A 21031-nucleotide genomic window follows, 5' to 3' on the forward strand; every position below is an offset into this window, starting at 1 on the left:
CTCTGGGCTAAACCCTGAAATGTTTAGGTGAGATAAACCTCCCCCACTTTGATTTCATAAAAGGTCACTACAGAATTTGCCTGAGTAAGGGCTGCAGGACTAACTATTAATAAAATGAGCAGTCTAAGTTCTGATGTTTTATATAATACATTTCAGTCAATCATGCAAGAACACTACCCAGTTAAATACTTGCATGAAAGGACTCATCTGTACTTCACAGTCACAGTGAGAGGTTTTAGAGCACTAGCATTATTTCAAAAGTAACTAAATGTATCTCTTTCTAAATATAGCTTATATTACTTAGTATGGACGACTAATTTCCTTGGAGTAGCACTAAATAAATAATAATGATTTTTAAATAACCGTTGACGGAAGATAATCTTACATTGCCAATTCAGAAAGGCTTGCCATCTTATAGCATTAAGTGTATTGTTGCAGTTTAGCATACGACTCAAGAAATCATTATACAAATTCATTTCTGATTACTTTCTACTTGTCTTTAATTTTCACTGTTTGATGTTAACATTAAACATTGTAAATGTATGCAATATTTATATAAAATTAAATAACAATACTGGAAAAATAAATACACTTTATTACATAAATACATAAATCCATACTGCTGAAAAGTTTCAGCTAATACTATACTCTTGTTTCAAAAGTGACCAAAAATATGGTAGTGACACTCCACCTGAACAGATGAAGTCTGAACGGCTACAGAATGACGTCTGCAATCAATGTCAGAACTAGAAGCAAGTGAGGTGATACAATAAAAGAAAGTTGGACTCTCCCCTACGACCTACTGTAGTAGCCCATGGTAATATGAAAACGAGGGATACGTAGAAATTTATTATATTTTTCAGGAGAGACAAAACTTTGGTTCCTTGTTGAGCCCACAGGTCCTCAAATACAGCTCTAGAGTCACTTACGGCAGAGCTCGGGCAAACAACAGATAAGATACTTCACATGAAAAAGCAAGACCCTATACGGCAATAATAGTGGCTCAGCTCTGAAAATCTTTCTCCAGCGGGAACGTTGCAAGAGAAGGGACAGTAGGAGCGGGTGACGCTGCTACTGAATACTTTGGTCGCAAGATTCTCCACTGACGAGTTAGAGCAAACTTTAATTAACACAAGACTAAGAACACAGTTTAGGACTGCATGCACCCCAGTGCTGCAAGACTGATTCTGCACATCTGACCCAGCTCATCGACACCTGGCATCAATGGGAGGTTTGGCTGGGGAAGGAATGCAGGATGGAGCCCTGTCTATCAAACACTGGGGGGGCAGATTCAGCTGTGGTGGAAGCGGGCACAATCCCACTGAAATCGATAGTTATGACAGAGCTGTGTACAGCCCTATGATCTGTTCCAGAAAAGACATGGTGATAATGCCAAATGCTGGAGGACACCAAAACCCAACAGAAGAGGCTAGCCATCTTGCTTGGGTCTTGCAAACATTCAAGCACATGAAACAGAAGTTAGCAGCAATTTTCAGGACGCAGTTGTGGGAGAAAACAACCGCCTCGGGGAGCCTCAGCTCGTTCAGTCAGCACCAACTATCCGTATAAAAGTGATACATTAGCACCTCAAATTAATCACTGTCCCTTGTAATGATGAAGCACCGTATAAATACTAGTCAGCAATGTTATGGCTATCACATAATTCACTGAGGTATGAAAAAAACAGAAATGTTACCAAAAGCATCCACAGAAACTACAATGATATTAAACTCCAGCAATGTGATGTTAAAACCATAGTGTTTAAGGAAGTCAATATATTACAAAAAGGCCTCATTTTTTATAAAGTGCTTTCAAGTCAAATCACCTTTAAAAAACCTTCAGCTATGTTTAACAAAATATACAATACATTTTGACACGTGTTTGCGTGTCATTTTAAAATGGTCACATCAACGGTTTTCATTTTATCTAGCCAGTGTCCCAAGTCCCACACTCACTTTGGTGTAAGAGCACCTGTTAGCAACCAGCCAGGAGCACTAGAATTCCACCTGTCCTCAGGTGGAGAGGGCCTTTTATACAGGAAGTCAGTATTATTCTGTGGAGTTCACCTTGCAGAGCAGACAGATCCCAGGCTGGGCAGGGTAGAGTTTTAAACTACAGGACACTATATAATGGTCCAGATCATCCCCTGCATTAGAGCCACTTTGCGCAGCTGGAGCCGTGGATGGAACACCGCAGTGCAGGAGAATCATCCCAGTGGCACAGAGCCAGCATAACCAACTCCCATTCCACTCCCCTCCCAGAGGTTGGAGAGGAAAGGTGACCTAAAGAAAGGGGGCTTCCCTACTTCCTGTTGATCCCCGGCTGCCATAATAGTCCCACATGGGCAGCTAGTGTAATTTAGAGCAGTGGCTGGGGATCGGACCAAGGATCAGAGAAATATGCAAGGGTAGCTTAAAACCACTTTAAGCCTGGCCCCTCATCAGTTGCACTATATGATCCACAGCTGAGAATAAAGGACATTATATATATAAACATACATGTATATATATAGAAATACATATACATGTATATATGCATTATAGTAAAGTAGGAACGTGCCTGTGTTTTCTGTATGGGTGTTACTAATACATACACACTTATAAACACATATACTTGTGAATGAGGGCAACTTAGCACCAAAATCCTCCCATAACGATAATTTTTTTTGCAGAGAAAATGCAACATGGGCAATAATAAGTGCACAATAAAATATTAAATATAATCAAAACTTTCATTTAAATTTAAATATACTGCTTAAAATGCCAGGTTTTAATTTGCATGCAAAGAACTCAGTCATAACCAAGACTCGTAATGCATGGTGCTTGCAATGTAATAAAATGTACAAAGTTGGTTATCTAGCAGAAAGTGCCTTTTAAATTAAAGGAGTTTACTTCGCTAATGTAAGCCCTTCCTGAATGCGTCACTCTGAGTCTACTGTAAATAATCTTCTTTAAGTGCAGTTTTATGACACAAAATATTAACACCTGGGCTTTAAGCGTATTAGATTTGTTGTTATGGAACATCTATAAAAAGAGTCACAGAGATAAATATGTGATGGTCATACCAAGCTCCAAGGACCAGAATTCCAGGCAGCATCTCTAGGACAGTCCTGCATATTGCACCGCTCACGGTCTGGTGGTTTGTCGAGAATTTCACAGCTCAGATCTGGAAACCTTTCACCATTAGGGCGCTGACACACCACAAGCCTTGTTCTTGTTCCCGCACCACATGCCTTTGTGCACTAGAGAAAGGAAATCAACAGAGCAGTTATAATATTAGTAATTTACATATTGAGCATTGTCTGCCCCAACCTCCATTGAAATCAACGAGAGTCTTTCCACTGACTTCAGGGTGGGGCGAGACAGGCCCCAGAAGAGGGTGTTGGTATTTTTTTAAATTTCAGAAGGGACCAGAGGTTTTGGGGGCCGCTATTTTTGGGTACTCAAAATAAGACACATTAAATGAGACCAACTTTTAGAAAGCGCTAAACATCAGCCAAGTGCTTTTGAAGATGTCTGAAGCTGGACACTAAACTCACTACAGCAGATTGACATAATTCAGATGAATAGCTTTTCTCTCAAAAAATGGCCCTTTTAAATAGAGTTTTCAAAATCTGTCATTGTCCGGAAATGTTTCTGCGATGTGCTTAATTGAAAACATTACCAGATTCTTTACAGAACTGTTTCAGTTCCCAAGAACTCGCTTTTCAGTAAACGAAACATTTTGCTAACCATTGGCAGTATTTTTTATTTCCAATTTTCAACTCCCCGCCCCGCCCCCCAACTGAAAACCTTGGCGTATGTCTTTTTAGAGACAGGAAAAGTTTAACTTGGTTCTCACCTCTCCCCAGCTGCCATAAGCCCACTGCGGACAAGGGCCAGATTCACACGATCTCTGCTCAACAGGTTTTGCTTTCTCATCACAGTTACTCGCAGTGTATCCGTTTTCATCCTGGCACACCACAACCCGCCGCTGGAATCCCCCAGCACACGTACTAGAGCACTGCAAAACACAATCACCCACGATGCCATCAAGTCCAGTTTGTGCTTAGCTTTCACTGGCTCTCCCGAAAGGACCATCAGAACACTCAGCTATGGGAGTGAGCTCGCGCAACAGGAAGCAAAACCCCCACCTCTCGCCAAAGGAGCTAGAGTTAATAGACAAATGTCAGGTCTATGGCATTAGCCTAACTAACATCCTTTTACCTTTGCAGCATAGGCGCCGACTCCGTGGGTGCTCCAGGGCTGCAGCCCCGCCGATCAGCTACTCCCCCTCCCTCCCAGCGCCTCCCGCCCGCCACGAATCAATTGTTCAGTGGCGTGCAGGAGGCACTGGGGGGGGGGAGAGAAGGGGTAGAGCGAGGGCAGGCACACTCGGGGGCGGGCGGGAAGAGGTGGGGCAGGACCTTGGGGGACGGCTTGGAGCGGGGGCAGGGCCTGGGGTAGAGCAGGGGTCGAGCACCCCCCGTGAAATGAGGAAGCTGGCACCTAAGCTTTGCAGTCTACGTGAATCAAGCAGAAAAGCCTGTTTTTACAAACATTAAATCCCCCGTGACGCTTTAGGCCCCAGCTCAGCAAAGGAATTCTGCATGGGCATAACTTTAAGCGCCTGAGCAATTCCAGTGACTTCACTCAGATATTTAAAATTCCTCCCATCACCTTGCTAAAGTGGGACCTTAGCAATGCACTGTTTCAACTCTGAGTTCACAAGTTTTTTTAGAAAAAAATAAGAAAGTCTCAATTGTGGTTGGTCGCTAGCCCTGAGCAAGAAGCAGAGCTGAGCTGCCCCAGGAGAAGACCAGGAACCATACGATGACTCAAAGGCACCATCTGGTCTCTAGTAAGTCCTTTGTCTCAAGGGAAGTAATGCTGCCAGCCCTATGCCCGGCACAGATTACTTATTCTGCCATGCCTTCTGGTGCTTTGGAGGAGCAGAGCTAATACACGGGCAGAGGAATACACAGAGGCTTGAGTCATATGGGTAGTGAGTGCAGGGGAGTAAAGTGGTACCTTGTTGCACATCTGTGCAGGGGGAAAAGGAACACAAGGGTCATAGTTTGACCTGAAGTGAATAAATTGACACTTACAGCACCCCATGGGCCAATTCTCCATTGGTTGTCTCCTGGTATGTGCGCGGGGCCAGTATTCTGGTTTGGGTTTCCCCCTGGGTGGGATTTCGGCTGATGCTCCGGGTATGGGAAAGGGTGGATTGGCCTGCCGTAGTCATGGATGTTCTGACAGGAAGACACAGAGCAATCCTGGTCCGTTGCCGGGAGATCATCTGGATCGCATTCACTTCTATCGACCACCTGATCGCTGTAATTCAAGCAGACCACCTGCCGTGTTGCCTTACCTTGGCCGCACGTCACTGAACACTGCATTGACAAGTGGAAAAGAAGACACTTTCATTTCCAGCCTGGAGAGATGTTTTTTAAAATGAAACCACTTGCTAATAAAAAGAAGTTGAAACATCTCAACTTCCTTGCCTTTTACCTCAGAAGAGCACTGGATGACAGAGTACATTGGAAATATATGACATAAATTGCAGGAACAGGCCATATAGATTATACTGTGGTAAGAACTGGATTTGCTTACAGAACTCCACTCCAGGGCTTTCCATTGTCCACATGGCATTACGGAGCACACTTCTGTCGCTGAAGGCTTAGGGAGATGAAAACAGGCAGCTTCATCAGCCACTGATCCCTGATCATCACGACAGCTGACATATCTCATCCTGGTACCTTTCCCACATGTCATCGAGCACTAGGAAAGATCAACAAGTAGTTTAGTGAGAAGTCATCTCCTGTCGTTCAAAGGCACAGATTTTGGGATAAAAATCAAATAATATAATAATAATCGATAACAAAAAACGTGTCATCTTATAAAATGTAGCCAGTGACCACACACTTACGGGTGTCCAAGATCCAAATCTCCATTGTGTCCTGTGAACACTGGGCATAGATCTTTTCGTTTCTGGAGCAGCTGGACGGAGAGGACATGCTGCTATTTCACAGTCCTACCAAACAAACGTATGAGAGAAAATGAAAAATATGCTCCAGGTAAGTAATCTCCACAATGTGGTTAAGAAAGAAGGAAAAATATACTTTGCCCTACAATCCGCTATTTACAGACTCTTCACTTTAATAGAGGCAGGTTCTGCTCTCAGGTCCTCATGACAGATCTGCAAAATTTGAAATCAATACATTGTGGGGGGCGGGGAAAAGAGGGGAACTGACAGCAGAATTGCACTTAGCTTTTGATTTGCCAGTATCCTCACAATCATATGTCATCTGCATTTATGATGATGAACTTCCAAAGAAAGGAGTTTGGGGGACAAGAGTAGAGATTGTCACCAAGAGGGCAATAGGCATTCCAGCCCCTAACAATTTTCAATGGCAGTTGGGCTCCTAACACCCTTAAGCACTACTGAAAAATACCAGCCAAACTAAGTTTTTAAATCACAGGAAAAAAACTGGACCTGGAGCAAATGTATTTAACATAAGTCACGCTGGTTTTGGAAAGAATGAGACGAAAATTTAACTTTCCTCAAGTACGTTCCAAATAGGGAACTGTCTGGTCAATGTCTTATGCCTCTTTCAATGAGGCTTTCACAAAGCAGTGTGGCCAAGAAGACAGAGCACTGAACTGGTACTCAGGAGTCCTGGGTTCAATCCCTGCATCTCCCACTGGCCTGCTGGGTGACCTTGGGCAAGTCACTTCACCTCCCTATGCCTCAGTTTCCCCAACTGTGATCTAGAAATCTATTCACTGATCAATGACTGAAAACTCAACCCCCTTCTACTGGTGAATGAAATGCTGAAATCTCTGCCAAACGTACCTTGACTGAAACAGAGTCTCCCGAGTGTATTAAATGTAATAAATAATCCAAAATAATTGGAACAGAACAAGGAGATGGAATGTGACTGTACATATTTCCCATGATGAAAAATGCTTCTGTTTTGCAAATTACATAATTTTAGCACATACTTTCCGCCTCTGAATTAAGATACTGTATTCTGTACCTCTGCAGAACTTTCCCTATCTAATTGCATCCAGATACCATCCACACTGTGATACACAGAGAAGCTGAATTTGGATGTAGGACTAGACTGTTATTCTATCCTTCTCAACCGGAAGCATGATAAACTGATGAGTGGACAGTATCAGGAGTTCTGAGAGCCAGAACTGATGAGGTCAGGCAGGGGCCATCAGTATAATCTGAGCTGCTTCTTGTCTTACCTTCCTTAACGTCTTTGGAATTAATGGAAAAGGAAGGAAAGCCTACACCTAAAACTACAAATTGTAGATGTTTCTTCTGTGCAGGATTTATCTACACATGGAAGTAAGCTTCCTATAAGGTCAGGGTCATGAACCAATGCATAGGATATAAAGTGGGAATAACTGAAGCAAGAGTTACCATACCAAATTTGGTGCATCTAATGTATTTGTAATAATTTCCGAGATCCAGGATCAGATGACAACCTCTTTTCTTTTTTGGTATGAGGAAATAAGGGGGATATAAGCCCTTTCCCACAAATTTTTGAGGTACCCATTCCGTCGCTCCGAGATTGATTACGTCATCTCCCTCTTGATGCATAGTGCTCTCATGAAACTAGTTACTAAAAAGGAACTATAAGGATGGGAGGCACAGATGGAAACTGAATGGTGTAACCATCCTCAAGACATGAAGAATCCACTGTAATCCAACCCTCCTGGGACAAAAAAGACAGATGGGAACGAAGCGAGGGAGGAAAAGGTATAGATCCTTGTAGATTAGTCCAAGATCATTGACTGTGGCATCAAATCTGATGCTTTTGCATCTTTCCTGATTGTGATGTTAGCAAAGAGGATGATGGACCAGCTCTCTTCTTTTGATATCTCAATCTCATCTAGGATTGGTGAGACGATCTCTGTTGATAAAAGTTTCAGAAAGGTGTAGTGTTCCAATATCTCGAGGAAGAAGGGTGAAGACAAAATTGCTTCCTTCTAAATACTAATGTGTATAAACTCAGTGATCTTATAGTGGATCTTGAGCCTTTCAATGAGTGAAGACACTCATCCATTATAGTACTAAAAAACTGTCCATTGAATGGCAAATCTTCAATGGTTGCCTGTACTTCCTTAGGCAAGCCTGATGCAGACAACTGTGATACACACTTCATAGCCATTGAACGGACACCAGTATCAGCAGCGTCCAATGCAACCTGCAGTGCGGTTTTCGCAACTGAGTGACCTTCTTTACAGATCGATCTGAATTCATTTGTAATTTCTACAGGTATCTTGTTCTTAAAATCAGACCGAATATCCCATTGAAGAGTATCTTATTTAGACAGCATGGCCTGATTATTAGCTATCCTAACTTGTAAACAGCGAGGAATCATTTTTCCATCCAAAGAGGTCTAGTCTCCTTGATTCTCTTTCTTTGGGTGTTGACTTTCCTATTTGTTTTGATTTTGCATTTTCAGCAGTGACAAGTGAAGATAGAGTCGGAGGAGTATAAAGATACTCTAAACCCTTGGACAGTACTGGATATCTATGATCAGCACACTGTGAAGTAGTGGCAACTGAGACAGGAGTAACCCAGAGATCCTTTGCCAGATCTAAAATTCCTTCATTTATAGGTAGCGTGACTCTACTCTGTGATGCTGTTCGTAAAGCATGGGCAGATTATTTATGTATACAGTAACTGGAGTTCTTCAAGATGTGTGTGCATCTGCATGCTCTTGATTGGAGAGGGTTTTTGTCAGCAATGCCCTGTGCATCCTTATGGTCTGGTAGGAGGTTATGCAGGGAGGAGAAGACCCTCCACTGCTCCGTTTTCTATTCATGGAGCCCAGATGCAAGGACAGCAGAGCAGAAGAGAAGGAGGGTGGGGAGTGGAGCACAGGGACAAAACATCTCAAAAAAACCCTCCTGTTCCTTACAGATAAGTAACTGCTCCTTCTTCGTCGAATTATTGTGCCTAGGGCGACACGTAGCCTGCCCACACTCACCAGCCACCGCAGCTGGGGACTGGGGACAGGGCACTGCTGGCCAAGAGCCAGCACGCAGTGGGGGGCTGTGCTGACGGCAATGCAAAATTGCCTCATCATCAGCCTTGAACACCCATCCCTATTGTTGGCCACTGGACCCCACCCTCAGCCCGCACTCACCACTGGTGGGCGGCTGGCGAGAAAGGATCCGGCCAGCAGCAGGACCTGCCAGTACGGATGTGCGGGAGACAGAAAATATGGGACAATTTGCCCGTTTTCAAGAAAAAGCCAGGATAGCTGCAGGAGGGCTTAAAAACGGGACGTCTGGTCACCCTAGGCATGCTCCATGGTATAGAACTGACAATAGGAAGCCCACTATGGCTTCGACATCAAAAACAGAGCACGTGACAACTACAACAAGGCTGTACAGATCCATTTCACGGCATACGTACACGTTAAATCCTCACCAGATCTGGCAAAAATGCACACTGGAGCACCCTGCCGGCTGCCAGGTTTGCTAACAGAGAGGCCATGGTCTACAAGCTCTGCTGCTCTTGTCTGAGATCTGCCAAAAACACTCAAGTTGGCCACCGAAGGTCCATCTCCACTGCAATTAAAACCCCGGGACTAGTCCATGCCAGCTGACTCAGGCTCACAGGGCTGTTGAACTGTGGTGTAGACATTCGGGCTCAAGCTGGAGCCTGGGCTCTAGGACCCTGCGAGACAGAAGGGTCCCCAAACGTCTACACCTCAATTAAAGAGCCCCACAGCCCGAGCCCTGTGAGCCATGTCAGCTGGCACAGGCCAGCCGCAGGTGTCTAATTGCAGAGTAGACCTTATGCCCTCAGCTGGTATAAATTAGCATGGTTCCACTGAAAGTCAGTAAAGCTATATTGATTTGCACCAGCTGAGGACCTGGCCCAGAGATCTTCAAAAGAGCAGATCTTGGTATTGATTTACTAAGCCAGGAACAATTAAGAGAGAGGAAAGGCATGCTTATTTTATCACTCCCGCAAGAGGCAATGCCTGGATGGGAACAAGAGATGAAAAGAAGTGTAACATTTACCTGTGTGTCCGTCGGTCGAGTAGCAGCGTTACACTCATTGTCATCCACTACTGATACATAGGCACCGACAACACATTTCACTGCTCTCATTTGGTAGCCCTGCCCACATGTCACTGTGCACTGGGAGGGGGGAAAAAACAAGACAGACGTGCACGTGACTGAATAAAGATTTGACCTGGAAAGTATTAAGCAGGGGTAGTGTATTTGAAGCGCATCATTTCTTTCATAACATCCACCAAAAGTAAAAAAGCCATTTTCTTCTACTTCGGTCATATCAGCTTAAAAGGAGGTCAAACTTAATTCACTGCTTCTGTCGGAATCCTGCATGCTTCATTTATCATCTTCAAATATGGATGTATGAGTGTTTAAATGATTTCCCATTCTGTGGGATATGAATTTAGTGTAATCCCTGTCACATTGCTTTGCATGCAGGCTGTGCAAGCTTCCAGTAACATACCATGATCATGAATGAAAGGCATTGTGCCAATCAGTAATTTGTGTGGTCCAGCTAATTATTATTATTTTTTAATAACTAAATCATAAAAGTTACAGCTGTGGTGGAAATCAAGAAGGCAGAATCCTCTGGAAGAAATTAGCACAGATTGCTTATTTTCCCTTTGTGAAAATTAATATGAAACAGACAACAAAAATGAAGGCAAGATTTTGAAAAAGGGCTGCGGAAAGTCAATGGGTGCTGCACTTAGGAAAATCAGGCCACTTATTATTAAAAGGAGGTAATATTGCCTAGTGGATAAAGCACTGGCCTGGGAATCTGGGCACCAGTTCCAGCTTAGCTGTTGGATGACCTTGGGCAAGTCACATCACCCCTCTGTGCCTCGGTTTCTCCATCTGTAAAATGAGGGTAATGATACTAATCTCCTTTGTGAAGTGCTTTGAGATGCCAAGCACTGCATCAGAGTGGGTATTGCTATTATTTAGGTGCCTAAATATGGACTTCGTAGTCTAAGCTTGGAAACCCATTTTTGAAAATCTTTGCCAATCTGTTATAAACACAAATGAAATTTAGCATGGTCCTGCTACTGCTGCCAGCTTTACAACAACAGACCATTTATACCAGGAGCAGAAGGAAACAGAGTCTCTTACATTACCTGTCCCCAGGGTCCTACTTGCCACGCTGCACATTCCTGCTGCTGACAGGTCTGCACAGAATCGGGCTTACTCTCCGGATCACAAAACCTGTCATTTAATCGATCTTCTCCAAACTGGCACCAAGTCTGGCGATGTTTGTGCCCTTTCCCACAGGTTACCAAGCACTGCAAGGAGCAAATCACAGACTCGAGGTCAGATCCTTCGCTGGTGTCAATGGAACTATGGTGATGGACACCAGTTGAGAATCTGCCCGTGATATTAAAATCAGACCAGAAACCGCCACCAAACAATTGTTTGCTTAGAGGTTTGTCTTTAACTAAGAGGAGTTGGTTCATGGCACCGACTGGAGCTTAGAGACACCTATGGGGGTCAAAACAAACATACAGTGAGGGTTGAAAATAACATCAAGTCAAAGAACATGGAGAAAAATCAGGATTATTATTAATCACCCTTTTTGGGAAAATCAACGTAATGTACAGTGCAACTCATACAGGATTCACTGGGCTGGATTCTGGTGTAAACCTGGTGTAACTCCACTAACTTCCATGGGACTAGCTCAGCTTTACGGTGGTGTAACTTTCCCTGCGTATTGCTAACATCCTTGTTATTCGTGATGTTGGCTCCCTAGAACTTCTGAAGAAGTGCCAGAAATCAAAGGAGCAAATTATGGATGCTGTAGCATGAGGGCCAAAATGGGAGGTGTGCCGGGGAGAAAGGGTGCAGAAGCCCTTGCCTCCAAACCAATCCAGTGCAGAAGGCAGCCATGATTTGTTTCCAGGGACCGAGGAGCCTGGAAGGCCACACCCAAGCACTAGGTGACAGGACTGCTGGCAACATCTCTGCAAAGATGTAGCAAAGTGCTCCTCTTTCCATGTTCCCGCCAGCCCAAGCTTTCCAAAGGCATCACAACTCCAGAGGCTGACGCTCTCTCTTCCCGTTACATGGCTCATGTTCTTAGGAGCCAGAGCTGGACCAGAGTCCACTCACTGAGGGAGTTTTCCTCCATCATCTCACTTCTTTGACTCTGGAAAGAACACGACCCCTGGAGAAGTGAGCCTTGTTTCGACGAGCTGCTGAGGTTTCCGCTTGTGGAGCTAGGGGGCAGGAATTTCCTTCTCCATGAGCCCCCTGTCAAAGGCTACAGAGCACCCCTGGAGTTGAAGTAATGCCTCATTTCCCTATCGAAGGCACATGCTTTCCAGAGAAAAAAACGGTCAGTGGATCTGGAGGCTTAGGACCAAGGACGCTGCTTCCCCACTCCTCCCTCTATCCTGACTCCCAACTTTTCTTGTGTGCGGGGGTGAAGAGAGCCCCTACAGAGCAGAATGCTGCTACGCCCATGGGGCATAGGCCTCTGTGTGAAATCTTTCACTCCTTTCTCACAGCAGAACCCCAGGGGCTCCAATGTGCCCCCTCTAAGGGAAAGAATCTGGTCTTTCGTAGCCATTCATTAGTCATCGGTACAGACAGTCGCATCAACGCAGGCTGACTACTAAGTGCAGTGTTGCTGTAGCCGGGTCAGTCCTAGGATATGACACACAAGGTGGGTGAGGTCATATCTTTCATTGGCCCAACACCTGTGGGTGAAAGAGACCAGCTTTTTGGATTTAAAACAGTGGACACTTACTTCTGACCAATCGCCTGTTCTCCACTGTGGACACAAGAAGTCACTACAGCGCTGTACAACGAGCTTCTCCTGCCGACTGCATTTACTGTCGTCCAGAACATCATTGAGGGTGTTAACGCAGATGGCTCGTCGTCTCCTTGTGCCACCACCGCAACTTTTAGAGCACTGAAAGAGAAACTCAGTAAACACACCTGGGAATTGTACTCGGGGCCAGGCCAATAGTCTACCTAATCCTGTAACCTGGACGAGAGATGCAAGAAACCCCATAAAGAACAACTGTACAAAAGCGCCCCCATGGGGTAAATTTCTTCCTAATCCCAGGCAGCTGATGGCTGGTTTTGACCAGAAGTACAAAGGTTTGTATCCCTTATATATATATATATATATATTAAATCTTACCAAGCACAATAATATCTTGTGGCAATGAGTTCCACAGGTTTCATCATGGGTTGTGCCAAAAAAAGAATTCCGTTATTAGTTTTAAATTTGTGGCCTTTCGATTTCATTCAACTGGTGTTTCTTTATACTTGTATTATGAGAAACGGTAAATAGCAGTGGCCTGATTTAACTTCTTAATACCAATCATTGTTTTACATCCTCTACCATTTATACCAAGGTGCCATTACACCACTCAGGCACTTTACGTGGCCTCAAGATGTGTCAATGCCAAAACGGTGTAAAGGGGCCTCAGTGTAAATGAAAATGAGGCTGCATAGTATTTTAAAAAGTAAAGCTATTTATATTGCAGTCATGAAACAAAACCCTGTCTTTAGTTCAGTCTGCATACTCAGGCCACACACAAACTCTTACTGATGATGGTGCTAGCAGTTGTGCGTGCAGAGAATGGTCAAGATCGGCCTTACGGACATCGGAGGAATGCAGAAAGCAATGGCGGATGGGTTACTGGGCAGCTTTGGACCCAGAGAACATGCTGAAAACCGTTCCCCAGTTCCACGTGCTATGCATAGCTACCAGTTTCACAGACGAGCGCCTCCTGATGACGGATCCACGCAGGACTGACCGCTGGCAGAGTCCATCCCATGCACTATTCCAGCAGGCGGCTTCAAAGCAACAGCAGCGCACAGTTGAATGGCTCCGCCGCAAAAGCAGGACACTTCCCAAATCAACTTTTATTACTAGGTTAGGCTGACCAAGTGCCTGCCCCCCCTTGACTGAGAGCTGCCAAGAATACACAGGCTGTAGATTTTCACCTGAAATAAGGCAAGTGTCACCACCCAGGTGACATACTTACATCAGACCAGGCTGAATACCGCCATCCTCCTACGTTACAGTCTCCAAAGCATTTTTCCCTAGTATTTGGCTTGGTTTGGCCACTGCAGAATCGATCGTCGACTTTCTCCGTCTTCCCTTCCGACCTACTGTACTTTGTGCAGTAGACCTCTAGTGTTCGGTATCCCAGCCCACACTGCGCATTGCACTCGCTCTTTCTAGCAATATGCCACCTGGGCACACACAAAAAAAAGCCCCCCAAAAACCACCATCAGTAACTCTGCCAGTATTACACTATCTAAAGCAGAAAGTCTGGAAGAGCACGGGAACGCACGTGGTTTTGAGAGGAAAAGCGGAAGCAGAAAGGGTTACTGCTTTTTAGTATCCTACGTGTATAATGCAGTTAGTATCATGTTACATAAATAAGGAATATACATACTTTAACTATGCAGATTCGTAACTCATTACAACACCACCCAAAGCTTTGCATCTTCAAAGTGCTGTCTAAAACATTAGCTAATTACTCCTTGCATCACTCTTGGGATGTACATATGCAGTATTGGCCCCTTTTTATGGATGGGGAAACCAAGGCAATGAGTTTAAGTGACCTACCCAAGGTCACGGAGAGTCAGTGGCAGAGCAAGCATTAGAATTCAGGGGTTCCTGGCTTCTAGGCCTGTGTTCAGACCCCTAGACTATGCCTCACCCTCAGAAAACCAAAAGCTTTAAAAAAAACTTGGCATCAAATGTATTAAATTGTATGGGCATGAAGCATACGTCAAATGTAATTCCATGAAGCAGAATGCTTTAGCAAAACTTTCAGTCCTCTGAAGTGGAACTGAGTGATTTGTGCACCGGTACAAGATAGATGATACAAAGAAAGAGTTCTATCAGGGATTAAAAAGCACTTGCTCTCAGTGGGTGGGACTCTGGTCCTGGCGTTTGCCGGGGGGCTTCTATTGCCCGCAGGCAGCGATGCAAAAACGAAGGCCATTCAACTGAGAACCTCAGGGATTTCGTCCACCTTTCAGTTCTTGAACACACTTTCCTATCTACAGCCACCTCCTCGTGCTTTAGTCACCTTTCCTACCCTGAAGCTAGGAGATTAGACATCCTCCTTTAAGACTGAAATGGCAAGAAGGCAAGCATGCAATGTGTGTGGCATTCTCTCCAGAATAGTCCAGAATCACTTCCATGCAGTCCCCAAGCTGGAGAGATGTGGCTGCTGCCGACCCTGGACTTTTCCCATGTGGTTGCATTAAATTTAGGTCCATATACATGGTGCAGTTTTCATCAGGCACCAGAGGCCTGATTTTCACAGTTCCCATGGACTTTAGCTGGAGCTGTGGGTGCTCAGTGGTCCAGATGTGCTTTCCAATGTTTCCATACCCGCCTCATAGAATAGATCTGTGCAGGTGACGGGCGAATTTAATTCACACTATTGGGATTCCTCTCTCCAGAATCTGGGACTAACATATTTTCCAATATTAGGACTTGATATAAATCTTAAATTATATCACAGGGTGCTGGACAGGTGGCAGAAAAAGCACGGTCATGTCGACAGGCCACTGGACTGGGAAATTGGAGCCCTGCGTTCTATTCTTGGATCTGCCACTGATCTGCTAGGTGACCCTGGGGAAACCCTTCACCTTTGTTTCCCAGCCTTCATGTTGCCTTTGTATTTATCTTGCAAACTCTTTGGGGGCAAGGTTAGTCTCTTAATGTGCCATTATACAGATCCTAGCACAATGGACCCCAGCCCAATAATAATTAACTGCATGTTTAGTCCTAAAGGCTTACTATCATACTTGGTCACGAGCAGTTGTGTTTATTCTCCCATCAATGGACTGAGGATACATGCAAGTAATTGCCATTAATGCGATCTACACAGGCATATTGCCCATGCGTCAGAGAGGCACCAGGCCCCAAGGCATGGAACATTTTTCATAGCTGTTGGGTAGAACCCTGCCTTTGCAGAGATACACCTGCATATCTGGGAGCAGAAGTTGGCCTTTCATACTCTTTTGAGGGTGTTCTCCATGTTCCTCTTAAACACCCCCAATCCATACTCCCATCCTCTACACATACACACACTCTTCTCGGTTTTATCCAAGTCCCCACCCTAAAGATCCTCCAATGCAGACACCATTTTTCCAGGCGAGGACTGCTAGACTGGTCTGCCTGTATCACTGCCTCTTCACCGGTTGTCCCCATCCCTGGAGGAAGTGCTTGTGGTTACTTCATTACAATTGCACACTGGCAGGATGACACTGACACTGTGAATGGGGCTTGATTACATGAGGTCCTGAGAGCTCACTTGGAACTTGAGGGCACTCAGCACCTCGCCCAAGCACCTTGCAGAATGAGGTCCCTAATTAGGGAACTAACTAATGTCCACTGAAGTTAATGGAATGAGACCCATTGACTTCAACAGGCATCGGATCAGAGCCCAGATTAGAGACTCTTGTATAGAAAATGCAGAGCTCCTCAACTTGGCCACAAGGCCAAACTCCAGGAGAGTAGCTAGGAAAATAAAATAAAGATCTGGAACCAGTAGCTCCTGATTTACAGGTCAGTCTCAGATCTGTTATTGAGTTCCTAACTTTTACAGTTCCCGCCTCTGGAGCTTCCAAGCTGCACAATGGCACCTGAGTAGCCTTTCAGCTGTTACAGTGACCATCTGAGAGGACCATCACATTCTTAGATGGAATCTAGATAAAAACTAACCTGGCTCAGCAGCAGCCACTTAACCCCCCCTCGGCCCACACTTTAGTTCAAAAGTTCACAATTTAGTGGTAGAACCTCCATCCATAGAGGTTTTTAAGGCCCGGCTTGACAAAGCCCTGGCTGGGATGATTTAGTTGGGGTTGGCCCTGCTTTGAGCAGGGGGTTGGACTAGATGACCTCCTGAGGTCCCTTCCAACCCTGATATTCTATAATTCTGTGAAAAGTTAAACAGGTCTAGAAATAATTGTTCTTTTAAAAACAGTCTTCCCCACCAAAATCTTTCGCCATACTGTAATCGTCACAGGCCGCTGTTTGGCTAAGGCCCTCATCCAGCAAAACACTTCAGCACATGCTAAGGTACAGCTCACGAGTACTCCCGCTGACTCCAGTAGGATGACTCACATGCTTAAAGTTAAGCACTTGCTTAAGTTGCTTTGCTGGATTTGGGCCTACTTTTGTTTGTTTTTTAAAGTTTGCAGACGGCTTCTCCTGGACAGACAAGACCGCCATGCAGTTCCCAGCCTTGTCGATCACGTCAGGATAGGAATCACAGGCATTTGTTTCATGTTTCTACATTTCGCAGCATCAAATAAAGGATGTGTCCCTTACAGTTAGTGCTGCTTTCACCATAGAAAGGCAAGCTGAAGTGAAGAGAGCAAAACGTGTCCCTGCTACAAGGAAGACTGTGGGCACCATTAACTCTTGGCTGACAGTGGCAGAATTCTACTCTGCAGAAGTCTACGAAAGCAATGTTATTGTCTGCTTCAGCTAGTGTAGGTCACTGAGAAATAAGGAACCACAAAAGGCAGTGAAAGGAAAGAAGACTAGGCAATAAATATATGATGTAATGTATATACATGACTGAGTAGAGTGCACCTTAATTCACATTCTGTGCTACAAGGCTCAGTTACTGGATCAGGTTGGGGAATTCGATCACATCTTTGATCTGACACCATGAGTTGATCAGATTCTCTGGCACAAATGGGTTTCCTTTTTCGTTCCCCTAAATAGGAAAAAATAAATTTTTAAACACATACAGGAAAGTGATCCAATCTATTCTCTCTCTTTCTGTTTTCAAAATAGCTTCTTAAAAAAATTCAAATTGTGCTCTGCAAATCTATTTGATCTAGGGAATCTAGTACAGAGGTGAAATCTGCATCATGAACTCAAAAAAGGATCCACCTTATTTAGATGGACGTTAGTACTACTGGTGAATGAGAGAGAGGTAGTGTATCACAACATAAGAACGGCCATACTGGGTCAGACCAAATGTCCATCTAGCCCAGTATCCTGTCTTCTGACAGTGGCCAATGCCAGATGCCCCAGAGGGAATGAACAGAACAGGTAATCATCAAGTGATCCATTCCCTGTCACCCACCTTGAGGTATATAGAGGTACAGAGACAGATGCTCCTGAATGCTAACCCCAGCTCTGACATTGACTCCCGTTGCAGCTCTGGGAACGAGAAGGAAATGCTCTGTGCCTCAGTTTCCCCATTGCAACACTTCCCTACCTCATAAGGTTGTTGCGAGGCTCAGTGAGTGACTGTTTGTGAAGCACTTTGAAGACGAGAAGCACCAGAAAAGTGCTAAACATTATCAGCTGGCATAAGGCAGCATAGATCATTCCACTACTACAGTTCACGGAAATGATCAAACTCATATGAGATAATAAGTTCAGAGAAAGCAAGTGTAAATGCATTTGTTACCACCACCAAAATCCCGAAAATGCTGTGACTGATTTAAAATATTCCAAAGCACATACCTTGGCAAAGTTTACTGCAGGCTTGCCACGGGCCATAGATGTTCCAGTAATACTGCTGAGGTTTGTCTTCAATGGGGATATTGAATGTATATCGAACATCAGGGTTATATAAATTACCCACTGATAGAATCTGGGGAAAACAAAGACACATACGGATAAACTAAGAACAGTCAATATTTGCGCTATTTTCACTCAAATAAAACCCAGCGGAGGTGCGTTTGCGTGAAGAAAGTACACTTTACCTGAACAACGATTTCTTGCTCAATGCGCTCCGTAGAATTAATCCTTTCAATTGTATTGTCTGAGCCACTGTATTCGATCACAGCATTCCCAACTTTGATTTCCCTTTTAAACATGCTGACGACAAAGTCCCCATTTAAGATGAAGACTCCATGGCTGTTTGATAATGCTGCGCAAAAGAGGTAAAAACAAACCAACCCCACACTCACATAAGTAACTCATGCACTTTATTTGAGGTCCCATATATACACATTTTAACACTATGGGGCCAGACCCTTCGCTGGTGTAAACTGGTGTAGAAGCATTGGCTTCAGTGATTTCACTCCCTGATTTCCAGAGGTTGAGAAGCTTGCCCATACAGTTTTGGAAATGCCATGCTTGATGTCAGTGGAAGCAGAGGGAGACTCCACATATGACGGGATCAGGCCCCGAGGCTGGAGACATTGCCCCACTGTGGAGCCCAGCAGCCAGGTAGCAGGGTCAGGCAAGTCGAGGCAGTGATACAATTTTGTAACTTTGAGCCTTTTTTTGGGTTAAAAATCTTTATTTTGAACCCTGAAAAATAAGTAGTTTTTGGAGGTGGGAAGTTGCTGTAGTTTCCAAAGGAGGGGATGGAGAGCAATCAGCAGGACAGGTCTTTTATGGTCCCAGGCTGGGACTGACAAAAGGAGCCTCCCTCTGTGAGAAGAGCCCTCGGTTGTCCTAACTTACGGAGGGGCTGGGGGAACAGCTACTGCTTCCTGACAGCCTCCTGCATTGAGAGGATCTCAGGCTCGGGAACACTCTATCCCACGATGGTGTCTCTGATTTTAAATCAAGATTGGATGTATGATTAGATGTTGATAGATATTTGGCAGCACATGTGTGTGTTCCCTCTGCGCGCCGCAGCTCCAACCCTGCACAGACAGCTGGCACAGCAGACCTCGAGCAAACCACCCAATGACCACAAGATCCGTTAAGAGATGAAGGCAAGCTGCTTTGATCTGTTTCCTATCACTTAAAATCTATCTTTTGTAGTTAATACATTGTTTCTCTTTGTCTAAACCAGTGTGCCTTTGAGTGAAGTGTCTGGGGAAAAAGCCCTGCTCTGCGAGCAAAGGCTGTTGCATATCTTTACCACATCGAGGGTAAGGCAAACGTTATTAATGAGCTTACATTGTACAGATCCCTGTGCAGTGCAAGACGGTCTAATTTTGGGTTTATACTCCAGTGAGGGGGGTGCGAACCTGGGAAGCTGGGAAATTGTCCGTCTGTCTGAGTGGGTTAGTGCAGCACTGACATAGCTCAGTTTGGGTGTGGGGTGCCACCTGCTGTCCTGTTGGGCGATAACAGGGCCTGGTGAGGCTGCCTGTGTCTCCCCAGCAAAGCAGTGTGAGAAAAGGGCCAGATAATCTGGGCGGGTAGAGGGGTGAGGCGGTCCTCCTGAGGGTGACAACCTGTCTGCACCCCTGCGGGTGACAACCCATCACAGATGCTTTTCTGAAACGTCTGCGCTAGCAATTATTTGGGGGCAGTTCTCTGGCCTGTGTTACACAGGAGGTCAGACTCAATCACAATGGTCCCTGCTGGACTTGGAACCTATGAATTATTTAAAGGTGATCTTGTAGATCGGGGTGGGTAAACTTTTTGGTCCGAGGGCCACATCTGGGTATGGAAATTGTATGGCGGGCCATGAATGCTCATAAAATTGGGTGTTGAGGTGTGGGAGGGGGTGAGAGCTCTGGGGTGGGGCCAGAAATGAGGAGTTCAGGTTGTGGGAGGGGGTTCTGGACTAGGACAGGGGATTGGGGCGCGGGGTGTGTGTGAGGGCTCCAGCTGGGGGTGCAGGCTCTGGGGTGGGGCTGGGGATGAGGGGTTGCGGGTGCAGGGGGGGTGTTCTGGGCTGGGACCAAGGGGCTCAGGGAGCAGGAGGGGGAATCAGTGCTAGGGCAGGGGGTCGGTGCATGGGAGGGGGTCAGGGGTGGAGGCTCTGGTGAGTGCTTACCTTAAGCAGCTCCTGGAAGCAGTGGCATGTCCCCCCTCTGGTTCCTACGCGGAGGTGTAGCCAGGTGGTTCCACACGCTGCCCCGTCTGCAGGTGCCACCCCTGCAGCTCCCATTGGCCGCGGTTCCTGGCCAATGGGAGCTGCGGGGGCGGTGCTTGGGACAGGAGCAGCGCACAGAGTCCCCTGGCTGCCCCTACGCATAGGACTCGGACGGGGGTATGGAGCTGCTTCCGGGAGCCGCACAGAGCCATGGCATGCGTGGAGTGGGGCAAGCCCCTGACCCCACTCCCCAGCGGGAGCTTGAAGGCTGGA

The 21031-nt window shown here is 45.5% G+C and overlaps 1 protein-coding gene across 4 annotated transcripts in view; it reads right to left on the reverse strand.

Moving 5' to 3' along the window:
• The window catches only part of ADAMTS9 (ADAM metallopeptidase with thrombospondin type 1 motif 9), a 137108-nt gene that overhangs the window by 55308 nt on the left and 60769 nt on the right, over positions 1-21031 (reverse strand). For all 4 annotated transcript variants that reach the window (XM_075130221.1, XM_048858027.2, XM_075130222.1 and 1 more), the window contains 12 exons: positions 18738-18904; positions 18496-18625; positions 17608-17734; positions 14027-14237; positions 12775-12939; positions 11147-11311; positions 10038-10157; positions 5911-6015; positions 5595-5762; positions 5087-5374; positions 3841-4002; positions 3065-3241 (listed from right to left, as the gene is read on the reverse strand). In XM_075130221.1, coding sequence (XP_074986322.1) covers positions 3065-3241; positions 3841-4002; positions 5087-5374; positions 5595-5762; positions 5911-6015; positions 10038-10157; positions 11147-11311; positions 12775-12939; positions 14027-14237; positions 17608-17734; positions 18496-18625; positions 18738-18904 — 1985 coding nt within the window. The remainder of the gene's footprint in view (positions 1-3064; positions 3242-3840; positions 4003-5086; positions 5375-5594; positions 5763-5910; positions 6016-10037; positions 10158-11146; positions 11312-12774; positions 12940-14026; positions 14238-17607; positions 17735-18495; positions 18626-18737; positions 18905-21031) is intronic.

This window comes from Caretta caretta, chromosome 7 (genome assembly GCF_965140235.1).
Source record: "Caretta caretta isolate rCarCar2 chromosome 7, rCarCar1.hap1, whole genome shotgun sequence".
In the NCBI taxonomy this organism is placed as follows: domain Eukaryota; kingdom Metazoa; phylum Chordata; order Testudines; family Cheloniidae; genus Caretta; species Caretta caretta.